Source organism: Ovis canadensis, chromosome 4, assembly GCF_042477335.2.
Source record: "Ovis canadensis isolate MfBH-ARS-UI-01 breed Bighorn chromosome 4, ARS-UI_OviCan_v2, whole genome shotgun sequence".
NCBI classification, from domain to species: Eukaryota; Metazoa; Chordata; class Mammalia; order Artiodactyla; family Bovidae; genus Ovis; species Ovis canadensis.
The window spans coordinates 110,268,873-110,285,371 of NC_091248.1; the positions used below are offsets into that span (position 1 = coordinate 110,268,873).

At 48.4% G+C, this 16,499-nt stretch overlaps 1 protein-coding gene across 1 annotated transcript in view; it reads right to left on the bottom strand.

Annotated features, from left to right (window-relative positions):
* Positions 1-1,746: 1,746 nt before the first annotated feature.
* PODXL (podocalyxin like) overlaps positions 1,747-16,499 on the bottom strand; it is a 52,284-nt gene continuing 37,531 nt past the window's right edge. Inside the window, exons 3-9 of the mRNA XM_069588898.1 lie at positions 11,202-11,828; positions 10,052-10,272; positions 9,446-9,517; positions 7,459-7,606; positions 7,189-7,250; positions 6,758-6,925; positions 1,747-5,741 (exon numbers count right to left, since the gene is read on the bottom strand). Coding sequence (XP_069444999.1) covers positions 5,547-5,741; positions 6,758-6,925; positions 7,189-7,250; positions 7,459-7,606; positions 9,446-9,517; positions 10,052-10,272; positions 11,202-11,828 — 1,493 coding nt within the window. The 3' untranslated portion in view covers positions 1,747-5,546. The remainder of the gene's footprint in view (positions 5,742-6,757; positions 6,926-7,188; positions 7,251-7,458; positions 7,607-9,445; positions 9,518-10,051; positions 10,273-11,201; positions 11,829-16,499) is intronic.

Below are 16,499 nucleotides of genomic sequence, written 5' to 3' on the forward strand. Positions count from 1 at the left end.
TACCTGCCCTCTGAACTCAGGCTGTAAGGATGGGTGGTCCAGGGCAGGAGTCAGGAATCCTAGGCTTATATCTAGATCCACCAGTGACTTCTGTGTAGCACTGGGCACAGTCTCAACTCCTTTGCCTCACCTTCCCTTTTAAGTAAATGCTGGTAGAAGACCCTGTTTGCTAGGCTCCCAGTGACTTTTAATCTATAAGATGCCAAGGCCATTGAAAAATCCTAGCTATCTCAGTATCACCTATGTTAATTATAGTGGCTAGTCCTATTCTTTAATTTTTTGACCCTTAGGATTCAAAATAAATACGTGGTTTGGGAGGGAGCTTGTAAAATGGGGACTTATCAGTGACTAAGAGGCATAACAAAAATGACAACTGAGAGTGCCTCTTGGTTGGCAGGGCAGGGAGCAGGGTGAATGACCTCTTCAGGAAGAGGATGGAGTCATAGGTCTTTGTGATCATGATAAATGATGAGTCATTCTCTTAGAACAGTGTACCTCGAGCATGACCAGAGGCCTTCCTGAGTTCTTGGTACTCTACTCCTTTTTGTATTCTTGGCACACTCTTGAAGTTAACCTCAAAATACCCTTGGCCCAACTCTGGCACCCTTAAGGATGTTAACTGCCTTTCAGAACTCCCATGTAAAAGGAAAATCCTATTATAATTGCATTCTGGAAACATACTTTGTTGTTGTTGGAACACAAGCATCAATATGGTGTTGAGAAAATGTAGGACTTGGGAGGGAAAAGATATAGATTCGAGGCCGAGTACAATTAACTAGCTGTGTGATCTTGAGAGAATCCTCAATTTCTGTCCCCAGTTTCGCTAATGGTAGAATGGTGACAACTCCTAAATAAGATGTGTAAACTGTAAGATGCCAGGCAAACAGAAGACACTGCTGTATAGCCAAGTATGAGCAAGGACCAGAACACCTGTTTCCCTGCAGCAGATGAAGAATGGTAAAGTTTTCTTCTTGCAGTGAAGAAGCATGTCAGTAGATAATTACCACCCCAAGAGATGAAGAGAATCAGAATCACCTTTGAGCAGTTCCTTTCCTGAGCCTCCTTCATCGTCACTACATCTCTGGACAAAGAATCCACCTGCTAACACAGGAAATGGAGGAGGAGGTAGGTTCAATCCCTGGGTCAGGAAGATCCCCTGGAGGCACAAATGACAACCCACTCCAGTGTCCTTGCCTGGAGAATCCCAGGGACAGAGGAGCATGGAGGGCTCCGTGGGGTCTGAGTCTGACATTACTGGACATGTTCGCATATCTCTGGGTAAGGGACAGGCACAGGCTTCTGACAAGTAAACTGATCCTTTTATTGGCAGAACAGAATCCTTTAAATTTTTTTTGTATTTTTATTAATGTTTGCTGTGTCCTTAAAACTGTTTCGTACCTGATCAGGGTTCAGCAGCCCCCTTGGGATCTTTGGTGGTGGGTGAGTCACAATTTTTTCTGAGGCAAACAGAAGGAAGAGGGTAAAACATTGATAAGTATGTTGTGAGGGAAAATGGGGCACTTTCGGTTCTCCTCACTAAAGCAGCCTGAGAATATCTGGAGAACTTGGCGTCACCTCCAGAATCCCCTTTGTCCTTTCTCTCGCTCCTGTCCTTTTGCTCTGGGCCTGTGTAGTTAAGCAGGCACAACTAAGCAGAGGTTGCCCCGCTGTGTCCTCAGTGATGAGTCGTGTGTGCAGGTGAAGAATGGAAGCCAGTCTGAGTGAAATACCAGGGCTTGAGCCAGCTTAGACAAAAGCAGTTTAATTGACAGTATACAACTTTCCAAAATATACTTTTGTAAGAAAATGGCAATAAGTAATAATCTTTACAAACAAGTTTCTCAGTAAATTCCAGTGTACTTTAGACCCCTGTCCACTAAGACACAGCTCCCCTCGTCTCCTGAGCAAACTCTTTTTAACATTCACTAATTTTTTCAAAAAGACATGGAGCAAATAGTAATCCCCTCCTTTGACTCAGGGTAGGGTTTTCACCAAACCTGAGTTAATCAGCTAGACAGTGATGAAAGCCATTGCTTTACTCTCGCCCCCTCTGCCTTCCCATCTTGTTCCCTTTGATCCTTAGTCCTATATGCAGAAACTATTCAAAACTATTCTTGGGAGAACAAAATTGCTCATGTAAGTCTTAGATCTAAATAAGCCACAGACCAGTAAGGTTCCTGTTTTTGTCTTCATGCTCTCCCTGCCCTTGCTGCAGATCTGTCCTTGGTATCACTCCCCTTAATTTGTTGGTTTCTTCCTGAGGCACAGAGCACTGGACAGTCTTCCAGTCCAGGTTTTGAGCCTGTTTTCTGTCACTAAATATGTGAGTTTCACCAGGCCACTTTATGTTTCTGGGCTTGAGACTCTTCTTCTCTTGAAAAAGATTGGATTGGGTTCTAAGACCCCTCTATGACTAGAGTCTCTTCCCAGCCAGTGCATATTGACTACAACCCTTAATGTAACATGCTGGGACTTTACGGGGAGGGGGTGAGGACCATATTTAAAAATAAAAATGCCCAGTCTAGAAGACAAATACTTCATCATCAGCCTGTCTCGTATTTCATTTTTCATTAAAGAAAAACAAAAGCTTGTTATTTCTAGTAAAATAGACATTTACATTCCTGTTGAGAGGGAAAAAAGCCTCTCTTAACAAAGGTTTTTTTCAAAGTATATTCACTCAAAGCAGTGCAGGGTGGATTAACGTGGCTGCTGTATTTACATTTTCAAAAAATACATATATATGTATCAGCTGGAACTGTTTTTCAAAGTTTCTCCAGTATATTGTCAAAAAGATAAAAAGCTCAAGAAGTGATTTAAATAAACTTTCTGCTAGTTTTCCTTATCAAGAAGGGAAAGAACAGTCTTGCATCTAGACGATTAAACCTGTATCTTGTCCTATGATGCAAAAGAATATTCTGTGACCCCCTTCATAAGCATTGCTGGGTCTCTCCCCACTGACACGACTGTGCTTCCCCCTGGCTTTCGTCCAGTCATCAGATTCATGGTTTCTGGCCTTTTATGAAGTTTAGGGAAGCCAGTGTGCCACCGAAATAAGAGTTTATAATCTCTCTGGCACAGATTGTTTCAAGTCAATGCTGAGTTCTCAGCTTTTTTTTTCTTTTCTCAGCCCCAGAATCTGAATTAACCAGATAGCATCAGAGACCAGCAAAGATGTGGGAAGATGACCACACAGATGCACGGCAATATGGTCTTTGACATAGGTGTCTAGTGGCAAGAGCAAGCCAGGACAAGTTGCCCAGAAGGCTAGAAGAATACAGTTCAGATGCACCGAAAGGAGCCTCTGACCAGCCCAAGCTTGTCAAGGCCCTCTCTGGACAGAGCCACAGTCATTCCTCTTGACCAAGCCTCATTTTTACTCTCTGGTCCTTGCTAGTCACCTTCTCGCTCCCCAAGAGGCCTGTGGGTTATGGCCTTTGATTGGCTTCCAGAATGTATTTGCTGTCTCTGTCTAAACCTGGCTGGTGGAATGAGACCCAGAATCAGCAAAGGAGTAACCCAGGCTGGCCTCTGCCACAGTGGCCATGATAGAAACCCACTGGGTAGAAAGAGCCAAATGCTGGGTAGGAAAGAAGCAAACAGGTCTTTTCCCAGTGAGACAGCATTTTCCTCTATTTCCCCCCAAACTGGGTATTCTCCATCCTGCCAGCCTCCAAACAGGGAATAATCAGGGCAAATATTTCAGGATCTTTGTTACCTTAGCATCTTTCTAGCTTGTGGGAAACTCACTGGGGGCCCTACTTGAACCACTGGCCTTCCTCTTCCCCTTGGTATCAAATGGCTAAAGACTATGAAGAGGGAATTAGGCCAAGGAAAGACACAGATTGTCCCCCGAAGATCCTCTCCTTTAAAAAAAATAACATCCCAAAGCAGAGAGCCTATTCTATCAGACCTATTGCAGCCTAGGCCAAGTGACCGTTTTCATTCTCCGAAGCATCTTCCTAGTAGATCTAGGAACATTATGCCTAGCAACAGAGAGACCGTGGGCAGTGTTCAAAATTCCACGCAGAATTCCCTCTCCTCAGAAAATCAGGTGAAAGCTCGCTGTGCTCAGTCCTCAGGTGCCGTCTGTGTAGCTGACACCTGCTAAGCTCCCTCCAAACCACTCCACTGGGCAACAGTCGGCACTGCGCTTCCCTGAGATGCCACCAGAACCTGCAGGAGCGCCGGGCAGCCAGCCCACTAGAATACCGAGGAGGGCATACGGCATCCTGACAGTGAAAGGTCGCTGGGATTCTACTTGGGCTGGCTGCTCCTTACGCAGCGTGAAGGGCACCTCCCCTCCAGGCTCTTCTTGCCCTGTGCACAGAAGACTGGAATCTTCAAACATCTCAGTGATTTGAGCTTTGGCCTTTGGCAGTAGAGGGCTGGATTAAAAGAGAACAACTTGCAAAGCCCCTGAGTGTCCAGTGAGATGGAAAAGTAAAGCCTGTCCTTCCTGCTGCTCCAGTCGATTGTCTGATCAGACACCTCTCTGCTGACTGGGCCTGAGGAAGCTCTGTCCCAAAGCTGCTCATTCACGCTGAACCTCAGAGGGGAAGACTGAGCTGGGATCTCCTCTCTATTGCATCGGCTGAGCAACGACAATGAAACAGGAAGCATCTTGCCGTCAGTAGCTGCTGCGGACTTTAGTCCCCGTGGGACGGGGAGGCCAGGCAGCACTGGGGAGCCCTGGGGGTAGGTGGGGACCCATCCTGGAAAGAGGGGCTTCCCTTTCTCTCTTCGTCTGTAGCTGGCTGGTGGGCAGACATGTTCACAGGGGGAGACTAGTGTGCTCTCTCAGTGCCGATCTCATAAGCAGACTCCAGGAAACTAGACTCCAGAATCGAGACTGAAGGTCATGAATGACCTCTGTTAGTCCCAGAGGCCCTGGAACAGAGCGGGGATGAAAAAACTGAATGAAGGGAGGGAGAGCAAAGGACAGGAACACAGGCAGGCAGACGAAGCCAGCAGATGAGACAGGAACGGGACCTGTCCTTTCAAGGAGCCAGACCCTGCGGAGGCAGGATCCAGCCCCGCTCTGCCCCCAGCCCACCCACTGATGGGCAGCTTCCGCCCCTGCTCGGGCTAGCTCTGGAAGGAGGGCACGGGTGATGCCAGCAGAGTGGTGTGGTGGGAATGGGCACTGGCCTGAATGAAGGATCTCTGTTTTCATTCCGACGTGTCACCCAGTGGCTGTGTGACCTTGACTTTACCCTCTTTAGGCCTCGGTCATCTCGTCTGTGAATGGAGGCTAGTAGATGGTCTCAAAAAGTTCCTTCTATGGCTCTTTCCTGTTCTCCCAGCAGCACTGCGCTCAGGCACTAGTGGGTTATTCTACAAGAGGATTCTACACAGAATGTGATCTGTTCAGATTGAAAAGGGAAAAATTAAGGCCTGTGGGGACTGGGAGGAGGGGACCCTCCGAGTCTGCTCTCCTTCCCCAGTCTTTCCCTCTAAGGGGAAGGATCTTCCTCCTCCCCTTACAAATGGCACTTGAGGTGGCTGGGCTGGAGCTCTGCACCGCCGGAGACGGCCAGCAGCCCCGATTAGAGGTGTGTGTCTTCCTCTTCGAGGTCGTCTTTGGTCAGATTGTCCAGAGGCACGATCCAGCTGTCCCCCAGCTCCCCGTTGAGGTTCGCCACCTTCTTCTCCTGCATCTCTGAGGAGGTCTCCATCACCTCCAGTGTCGGGTTGTCATGGTAACCATTCTCCACCGTCTGTAGCTCCTCTGTTAGTCGTTGCTAGAGTGCGAGAGGTGACCCGAGAAAAAAGGGTAGTTTTTGAGAGTTGTCAGCCTTGCTCTAGCCTTAATATTGGCACTTCTACCCCTATAATTCAGGAGCCCCAATTTAGCTAATGTGAACAACAGGTGGTCCTGGAGGCCAATTCTGACTGCCGGCCTGCCTCAGGGAAAGTCTGAGATGAGAACCTGCCCAGCATCCCTAGAATTCCCAGCTCGGCCCCTGGCAGCAAATATGTGACGTCAGCAGAGATGGACTTTGTTCTCCCATCTCCTCTCCTCCACTCCTTCCCCATCAAACCTTCCTCTCAAGGTCCCTCCTCACCACTTCTCTGAACAGGGAAGAACTCTAAGAAAATGACTTTCATCAGGCTGAATGACTGGGACTTCTCTAGGGCCAAACATGACGCGTACAAAAACTTTTGCCCTCCCGCTGCAGGTGGAAACCATCTGAAGGGAGCTTTCTCTCCTTCTTTACCCAGGATACAACCTCAGTGGCAGAGGACCGTCCCTGGCAAGCTTTAAACGAATACAGTGACCCAGAAATGCCATTTCAGTTGGGGTTTGAGGAGACTAAGCAGCGGGATTTCTTTTAAAGCTCTCCACAGTGTGCAGCCAGGGTTGAGAACCCTGAATCTGGGCGGAACTGTTACAAGGGAATCCTAGTAAGATAGATGAAAAACCTTCTGGTTAGATGGGTATGCCTCAGCCCATTTACAGGAATGGATCCACAGAGCAACTCTGCAAGGTGGATATTCCCACTACACAGGTGAGAAACCTGAAGCTCAGAGATTATGACTTGTTCAAGGTTACCCAGTTAATCAGAAGCAGAGCTAGGGTTTAACCCAAGAATTCTTTGACTCCAAAACCCTTGCCGCCTCTTTAATTCTTCAGGCAAATTTCCATTTCCTATAGGGGATGGTGACCTCTGCCTATCCAAAAGGGCCCACGGCTTTTCTCTAACATGGGAATAACAGGGTGAAAGTCATCCAGTGAACTGGACTGCTTGGTCCTCACCTGGTCCTTCCTATGGGAGAGGCGCTGGTGGCAGCAGGCATAGAGGGCCGCCACCAGGAGCAAGAAGGATGCCATGCAGACAATAGTGATGATCAGAGGCATGCTGAACCGGTCCTCCATCTCTTCTGGTGGTCCTTGCCCATCAAACTGCATGTCTCTGACTCCCACCTGGCCAGGAAAGAGAGAGTGACATAGCAGAAAACGGGTTCTGGGTCTCTCTCTCTCAGAACTCCCATTCACTTACAAGCTCTTCCACATGGGGTTTGGGGGGCCTATTCCACCGCCCTGCTGTCCCCTTTTATCCTCCCATCTAGATGCTTGCAAACCAGAGGTTCCTCAACAATGAGAAACAGTGGAACCAGGGAACCGCGGGCTTCTGAGGGACAGGCTCCTGACCCAGTCTGTCCCAGCATGTGGGGCTGCCCACTTACGTCTTCTAGTTTGTCCCAGTTGTCTTTCAGCAATTTATAAACGTCCGTGGGATGGAGCTTTGCTGAGGGGGAGAGGGAGAGATGCCGGTTCAGTGGTCTAGCTCAGAGAGACACGGCAGGGACAGGGGGCTTCCTGTTCGTCCGTCTCCTGAGCAGTGTCTCTCGTGCAGGTGACGGAGAGTTGACAACTGACCCATCCTTGTGGCTCCTGTCACCCCCCTGCCCCATTCCCACCCCAGAGAGGCCTCCCCGCCCTGGCCCTCAACTCACTGATGATGGTAATGTGTTTGATGTCCACTTCCTGGGCATGTGAACCAGGAGCCATCTCTATATAGCACTGATCTTGAGTTTTGTTGAAGGAGGGTTTTACTGCTTGGCACAACACCTCGACCAGTTTGTGATTCGAAGCGACTGTGTTCTGTTGTGGGAAGACAACAGGTAATTGCTCGGGGATCATGACAGCAGCCTAGGCTTGCGGGGCCACCCTTGCAAGCTAAGGTCAGGACAAGGCTGTTGCCAGCTGTGAACCGATCGCCTGGACTGGCGGGTGACATGCTCTCCTCCTGGGCCAGCCCCTGCCTTCTCTGGCTCAGGTGGACGTCTCCTCCCTCGACCCCCCGTCCCATTTATCTCATCTTGGTTGAATAATGCCATTCCCCTGAGTGTGCCCCTCTCTCTCAGAGCTCTTTAATCATGACCTGCTGCCCATCATCATTTCTCTCCCCTGGAAGGACCTGCAGAGGCACTGCCAGTGCAAAGATGCCAATGAACCTGCATTCACCAGCCCTTGATGCTGAGTTCAGAGACCTCGGGAGGGGAAGTGCCCGGCTCTCAGCTCAAGGTCATCCATCCCTCGGCTAAGACCGAACACCTAAATAGGCTGACAAGAGAAGGGCAAGGCCATCACTGCACAGGGGGGGACTCAGGAGTGTCTGAAAGACGCACAGGACATCTTTGAGGGGCTTCCTCTATATTTCTAAGCAGAAAGAGCATGGCTGATGTGGCTTTGGGGCTGAGGGTGAGTAAGCAAAGTGTGGGGAGCTTTTACCCAGTCATCCAGAGGCACCCCAAACTGGTGTTTCTCTGACCAGACTTTGGAATAAGGACACCAAGATGAAGAAAAGGACTCTTGCTTTGGCTTGTCCCACAACCCATCCCTTGGGTTTTCTACCTGGAATTTCCTTAGGCCTACTAACTCTCCAGCCCTCCTACCAGGTAAAGATGCAGGGCTTTCCTCTTCGCATTTATGGCAAAGGAAAAGAAGGCTTACCACCAAACACACCCCTGCCAAGTTTCAGCCAAAAAGAGAGCTGGAGGAAAGGCTGGGCAAGCATCAGCATGGTTCTCGCCTTGTCCAACAAGCCCAATCCCAGGAAAACCCTGCTCTGTTTGAAAACTCCAGCTTTTCTATAGTTCACTTGGAAAATTCCAGCAAAATGGACACCCAAAAGAAAACAACTGCAGAAAATAGGTAGCATTAAATTATTGTAAACCCAAGTTTTCCCTGCCGCTTGCTTTCACTTTCTGGTTCCTAGGGGTGTTTGCAAAATAGCCACTGACCAGGAGAGGGCGGCAGTGAGCCATCCATCACTAGCACTCACTCGGACCTCAGCTACTGAGTAAGCACTGCGGCAGATATCCCCAGACTAAAGCCCTTAATCCTAGGGAGACTGGCAGTCTGAAGGCAGTGGACAACACGGCTACACTCTCTCTTTCATGCAAATGGACTCACACACGTGCTGACACCAGCTCCCTCAAACAATACACACACACACCACCCTGAGTGGAAGAACAGCTGTTGGCAACGGCTCCCCTGGGTTAGAGGCAAGCTGTCAGATAATACATGGAGCAGGAAATATAAAACCACAGACTCTTAGAACAACGAAAGTTAGGCAGACTAAGTCTCTTCTCTTCAACTGAGGCCTCTGAAGCCCAAAGAGATGGGCTTAGCAAAGTCACATCCTGAACTAGAAGCAAGCAAGAACCAGGGCTTGGGTCAGACTCTCAGAAGTGAAAGCTCAGGAGACCTGGTATTTCTGGCCCTGTAGCAGCCCTGTGGGCGGGGCTTCCTTTAGAGAAGCTGGTTCTGACCCTCTGTAAGATTGGAAGGACCAAAAACAAGGGCAGGAAATGAACACATCTCTCAGCTCCTTTCTACAAGGAACACTCCATTCCCTTCCACTTTCAGTGATCCTGGAGCTAAACCGCCTTTGGAAGATGCAGGTCAGGATGGGGCCCAGGGGAGCAAGGTACTCACACAACTGTTGGCTCCCGAGATGTTCAGGGAGAGTTTGCTCTCATTCAGCTTTTCAGGAGGACGGCACTGGATCTGAAAGAAGCCACTGGGATTAAGGGCCAGGCTGAACTTGATAAGATCTCATCTTTGAATCCTCCCTCCCTCCCTTAGGTGCTTTCCTGGTGGCTCAGAATCTGCCTGCAATGTAGGAGACCAGGGTTCGATCCCTGGGTTGGGAAGACTCCCCTGGAGGAGGGAATGAAAACCCTCTCCAGTATTCTTGCCTGGAGAATCCCATGGACAGAGAAGCCTGGCAGGCTACAGTCCATGGGGTTGCAAAGAGCTGGACACGACTGAAGCGACTCACACACACACACACACACACACACACACACAGTTAGGTGGGTGACACCAGGCAAGTAACTTGCGGCAAACTGGGAGCTGGCCAGCTGGGGTCTGACAGCCAGGTATGTTCCTGGTTATCCCGTTCTCTAAGCCGAGTCCAGCAAAGCCAGAGACAGTGGGTGAAGGATACTGGCTCCTCACACCCCCGCCAGGGGCTCTGGTAGAGAAGGGTAGAGATGCTCTTCCTGGAGTCCCTTTCTCTCTGAGTCTGGGCTCTCTTACCTGCCCTATATTTGTTGGAATTACTGAGGTGGGAGAACGGGTGCTGGAGCTTTGGGGGACATTTGATGTCAACTGAGTGCTGGAGATGGTGGATCTCCTGACCAGAGATGTGGTCCCAGGTCCCAGTGAAGAGCCTGTGGGTTGCTGAACTCCAGCGGTGATGGTGACAGCTGGCATCTCCCTGGAGGTGTGCTGAGTTCCTTCAACAGTGACCTGTGTTTCTGTAAATGGGAAAACAAAGCTTATGAGGAAAGGTGAGTGGTTTAAACAGAAAAAGGATAGTCTTTCCTGTTCTCAGTTTTCTGAGGTTCTTCAGTCTTCCCCCACCCCATTTTGGCTTTACAGACCACAAGCAGAAGGAGGCAAGCTATGAGAAAGAGGCGGCAGATGGAGGAAGCCAGGTCCCGGCACCTAGTAGAGGATGAGCAGACTGGATGAGCCGGTGTGGGAACCCGAGAGAAGTATCAACGGCAGTGACGGTGCCAGAGCAGATGTCAGCTGAGTAACTGCTTCTGCCGGGGTCCTACTCTCTTCTTCAGGCCTCACAGTGACTCTGAGGAAAGTACCATAATCACCCCTTTCATAGACAAGGCAATGGAGCCTCAGAGGGGCTTATGAATTCCGCTCTAATGCATGGCAGAGCAGGGACTGGAATCCAGGTTTATCCGACTCAGGGCCCTTGCTCTTACACAGGACATAACCGTGCTGTCGGGGTGTGGTTCTCTAGTAACTTCACCAGGTACCCACATGACATGGCAGCAGGAGGGGGAGAGGGGTGGGATGGGGTGGGGGGTCCCCCGAAATGCGAATGCTCCGATTCACACCAAGAGACTCTGATGCAATACATCTCAAATGGGCCATGAGGCTCATGATCCATCAGTGAGGCTTGAAATGAATTTACTGGACTAAGACTAGCACTTAACAAAAGGAAAACGCTCCACTGGGCAGTTCAAAACCCTGAGCTCTCATCACAGCACACAGCTCTGCTGGCCGCAGCTCACCGCTGGATGGGAAACAGGCTGAGCGAAGGCGGTGCACATTTATGCTCTTCAACCCTCGGCATGAATCTCCACCTTCTAGATGAACAACGGTACAGAGCATAGACATCTGCAAGCTCCTTCCTGCTTCAAAAAGGCAAGGCAGCACTTACTCGGTGTGGTCAGCTGGGCTGTGAAGGTGGGACTTGTCTTCCTGCCTAAACTCGTAGTTACAGTCATTTCGTCTGATCCCGCAGGGGGGCTCCCTGTGGGCTGTCGAGGCCCAGGGGCCGGAGTCACAGGGCCGCCGCTAGGCTGCTGAGCGCTTGCGAGGCTGGTCGAGGAAGACAGAGTAGGAGAGGTGCTCAGGGTGATGTTCGGGTCTGGAGCGGTGGAGACCGTCTGACTGCCTTTCATAGTGGTCGCGCCGGCTGTGGTCACATTGTGGGCACCTGGGATTCCGGATGTGGGCGAATCATTCATTGCATTCTGGCTGCTCATGCTTTCAGGATTTGTTGAGACGGTGGTTGATGCGGCTATAGGATCTTTAGGAGCCACAAGAAAGGTGCTCCTGGCTGCGGCAGTTGTGTTTTGCTCGGCTGAGATTGACATCTCACTTGTGACAGGTGTTTTAGGCACGGATACGGTGGTCAGCACTGTGGGTGTCACATTGGATGTCGGAGCTGTACTTTGTTTGTCTGTGGTTAAATCAGAATTCTGATGATTGGCTTCTGTGGATGCTGCCTGGGTGCTTGGGCTGACACTTGACATTTTGTTCATTAGCGTTCCTGTGGCATTTCCTATGGACAAAGACAACACAGAATCAATTAGGGTATCAGGTGGAAGTCTCTCTCTCCATTGCTCCAGCTCTTCCCCAGGATCCAGAGGCCTTGCTCACATCCCTGTCACCTCTAAACGGTCTGGGCCCTTGATGTGCCCAGATTTCTCTGGGGTTCAAGAAGCCTCTAAGAAGAAGGCTGAGGAGAAAGCAGAGGAAGTCAAGAGAAATTCTTCTCCAGAGAAGGACTCAGCACCTAGTCCCACTGCCTGTGGGAGCCTGCAGTGCATTCTCTGCCCTCCACATCCAGCCCCAGGCATGCACCGTTCAAGGTTTCCACATCCCAGCACAGAACCCTCATCATTCCTGCCTCCTTCTCCCAGACCCAGGAGCTTATAGAAAACACAACAGACTCACACATATCCCAGTGCCCTGTTCTAAACATGGCATGAGGGACCTCTGTTCCTCTGGAAATCTATCTAGAAGGAGAAACTGGAAAAGTGAAATTACACAAATTGCTACTTAAGGACAACTATGAGACACACTGAGGGGTTCTCTGTATCTAGCATGGGAGCTCAGCCTTGTCAAGGGGCCAGAGACTGAGCATATTAAAAAGCAGAGACATCACTTTGCCAACAAAGGTCTGTCTAGTCAAAGCTATGGTTTTCCCAGCAGTCATGTATGGATGTGAGAGTTGGACCTTAAAGAACGCTGAGCGCCAAAGAATTGATGCTTTTGAACTGTGGTGTTGGAGAAGACTCTTGAGAGTCCCTTGGACTGCAAGGAGATCAAACCAGTCAATCCTAAAGGAATCAGTCCTGAATATTCATTGGAAAGACTGATGCTGAAGCTAAAACTCCAATACTTTGGCCACCTGTTGCAAAGAGCCAACTCATTAGAAAAGACCCTGATGCTGGGAAAGATTGAAGGCAGGAGGAGAAGGGGACAACAGAGGATGAGATGGTTGGATGGCATCACTGACTCAATGGACATGAGTTTGAACAAGGTCCGGGAGATGGTGAAGGATAAGGAAGTCTGGCGTGCTGCAGTCCATGGGGTCACAAAGAGTCAGACACGACTGAGCGACTGAACAGCAACAACAGGGATTGAGTGAGGGAACAGTTAAGTGACAGGTTCAGGCCCTGGGATTACAATGGAAAGTAAGACACAGATGCTTACTTGTGCGGCCCTAAAGTTCTAGGACCCACAACAGATTTCCCAACCTGGGGATCCAACATGGGGACTGAGAACTCCCAGGGAATTTGACTCTGAAGGCCAGCAGTATTTGATTACAGAACTTCCACAGGACTGGGTAAACAGACTCTTGGAGGGCACAAACAAAATCTTGTACGCACTAGGACCCAGGAGAAAGGAGCAGTGATCCCACAGGAGACTGAGCTAGGCTTGGCTGTGAGTGTCCAGGAGTCTCTGGCAGAGGCGTGGGTTGACAGTTGCCTGCCATGAGGTCGGGGGCACTGAATACAACAATCCTGGCTTAAGTCCTTCTGAAGGAGGCCGCCATTACCACCATTATCCCTACCATAGTTTGGCGTCAGGCCAAAAAGGGAGGGAACACAGTTCTGCCCATCCACAGAAAATTGGATTAAAGATTTACTGAGCATGGCCCTACCCATCAGAGCAAGACCCAGATTCTCCCACAGTCAGTGCCTCCCATCAGGAAGCTTCCACAAGCCTCTTATCCTTATCCATCAGAGGGCAGACAGAATGGAAACCACAATTACAGAAAACTAACCAAACTGATCACATGGACCACAGCCTTGTCTTAACTCAATGAAACTATGAGCCATGCCGTGTAGGGCCACCCAAGACAGATGGGTCATGGTGGAGAGTTCTGACAAAACATGGTCAACTGGAGAAGGGAATGGCAAACCACCTCAATATTCTTGCCTTGAGAACCCCATGCATAGTATGAAAAGGCAAAAAGATATGACACTGAAAGATGAACTCTCCAGGTTGGTAGGTGCCCAGTATGCTACTGAAGAAGAGTGGAGAAATAACTCCAGAAAGAATGAAGAGACGGAGCTAAAGCAAAAACAATGCCCAGTTGTGGATGTGACTGGTGATGGAAGTAAAGTCCGATGCTATAAAGAACAATACTGCACAGGAACCTGGAATTTCAGGTCCATGAATCAAGGTAAACTGGAAGTGGTCAAACGGGAGATAGCAAGAGTGAACATTGACATTTTAAGAATCAGTAAACTAAAATGGACCAGAATGGGCAAATTTAATTCAGATGACCATTATATCTACTACTGTGGGCAAGAATCCCTTACAAGAAATGGAGTAACCCTCATAATCAACAAGAGAGTTCGAAATGCAGTACTTGGGTGCAATCTCAAAAATGACAGAACAATCGATCTGTTTGTTTCCAAGGGAAACCATTTAATATTACAGTAATCCAAATCTATGCCCCAACCACTAATGCCAAAGAAGCTGAAGTTGGACAGTTCTATGAAGACCTACAAGACCTTCTAGACCTAACACCAAAAAAAAAAAAAAAAGATGTCCTTTTCATCATAAGGGACTGGAATGCAAAAGAAGGAAATCAAGAAATCCCTGGAGTAACAAGCAAGCTTGGCCTTCAAGTACAAAATGAAGCAGGGCAAAGGCTAACAGAGTTTTGCCAAGAGAATGCACTGGTCATAGCAAACACCCTCTTCCAACAACACAAGAGAAGACTCTACACATGGACATCACCAGATGGTCAATACAAAAATCAGATTGATTATATTCTTGGCAGCCAAAGATGGAGAAGCTCTATACAGTTAGCAAAAACAAGACCAGGAGCTGACTGTGGCTCAGATCATGAACTCCTTATTGCCAAATTCAGACTTAAACTGAAGAAAGTAGGGAAAACCACTAGACCATTCAGATATAACCTAAATCAAATCCCTTATGATTATACAGTAGAAGTGACAAATAGATTCAACAGATTAGATTTGACAGACAGAGTGCCTGAAGAACTATGGACGGAGGTTCGTAACATTGTATAGGAGGCAGTGATCAAAACCATCTCCAAGAAAAAGAAATGCAGAAAGGCAAAATGGTTGTCTGAGAAAGTGAAGTTAGTCAGTTGTGTCCGACTCTTTGTGACCCCATGAACTGTAGCCTACCATGCTCCTTCATGGGATTTTCTAGGCAAAAGTACTGGAGTGGGTTGCCATTTCCTTCTCCAAAAAACCACCTGGTGAGGAGGCCTTACAAATAGCTGAGAAAAGAAGAGAAGCTAGAGGCAAAGGAGAAAAGGAAAGGTATATCCATCTGAATGCAGAGTTCCAAAGAAGAGCAAGGAGAGATAAGAAAGCCTTCCTAAGTGATCAACGCAAAGAAATAGAAGAAAACAATAGAATGGGAAAGACTAGAGATCTCTTTAAGAAAATCAAAGATACCAAGGGAACATTTCATGCAAAGATGGGCACAATAAAGGACAGAAATGGTATGGACCTAACAGAAGCAGAAGATATTCAGAAAAAGTGGCAAGAATACATAGAAGAGCTATACAAAAAAGATCTTAATGACCCAGATAACTACGATGGTGTGATCACTCACCTAGAGCCAGACATCCTAGAGTGCAAAGTCAAGTGGGCCTTAGGAAGTATCACTATAAAAAACAGCTAGTGAAGGTGATAGAATTCCAGTTGAGCTATTTCAAATCCTAGAAGATGATGCAATGGCACCCCACTCCAGTACTCTTGCCTGGAAAATCCCATGGACAGCGGAGCCTGGTAGGCTGCAGTCCATGGGGTTGCTAAGAGTCGGACACAACTAAGCAACTTCACTTTCACTTTTCACTTACATGCACTGGAGAGGGATATGGCACCCACTCCAGTATTCTTGCCTGGAGAATCCCAGGGATGGGGGAGCCTGGTGGGCTGACGTCTATGGGGTTGCACAGAGTCAGACACGACTGAAGTGACTTAGCAGCAGCAGAAGATGATGCTGTCAAAGTGCTGCACTCAATATGCAAGCAAATTTGGAAAACTCAGCAGTGGCCACAGGACTGGAAAAAGTAAGTTTTCATGCCAATCCCAAAGAAAGGCAATGCCAAAGAATGTTCAAACTACCACACAATTGCAAGCATCTCACACACTAGTAAAGTAATGCTCAAAATTCTCCAAGCCAGGCTTCAACAGTATGTGAACCGTGAACTTCCAGATGTTCAAGCTGGATTGAGAAAAAGCAGAGAGGAACCAGAGATCAAATTACCAACATCCACTGGATCATAGAAAAAGCAAGAGAATTCCAGAAAAACATCTATTTCTGCTTCATTGACTATGCTAAAGCCTTTGACTGTGTGAATCACAACAAACTGTGGAAAATTCTGAAAGAGATGGGAATACCAGACCACCTGACCTGCCTCCTGAGAAATCTGTATTCAGGTCAAGAAGCAATCGTTAGAATAAGACGTGGAACAACAGATGGTTCCAGGTTGTGAAAGGAGTACATCAAAGGTGTATATTGCCATCTTGCTTATTTAACTTACATGCAGAGTACGTCATGCAAAATACCAGACTGGATGAAGCACAAGCTGGAATCAAGATTGCCAGGAGAAATATCAATAACCTCAGATATGCAGATGACACCACCCTTATGGCAGAAAGCAAAGCACTGAAGAGCCTCTTGACTGATGAAAGTGAAAAAGGACAGTGAAAAAGCTGGCTTAAAACTCAAC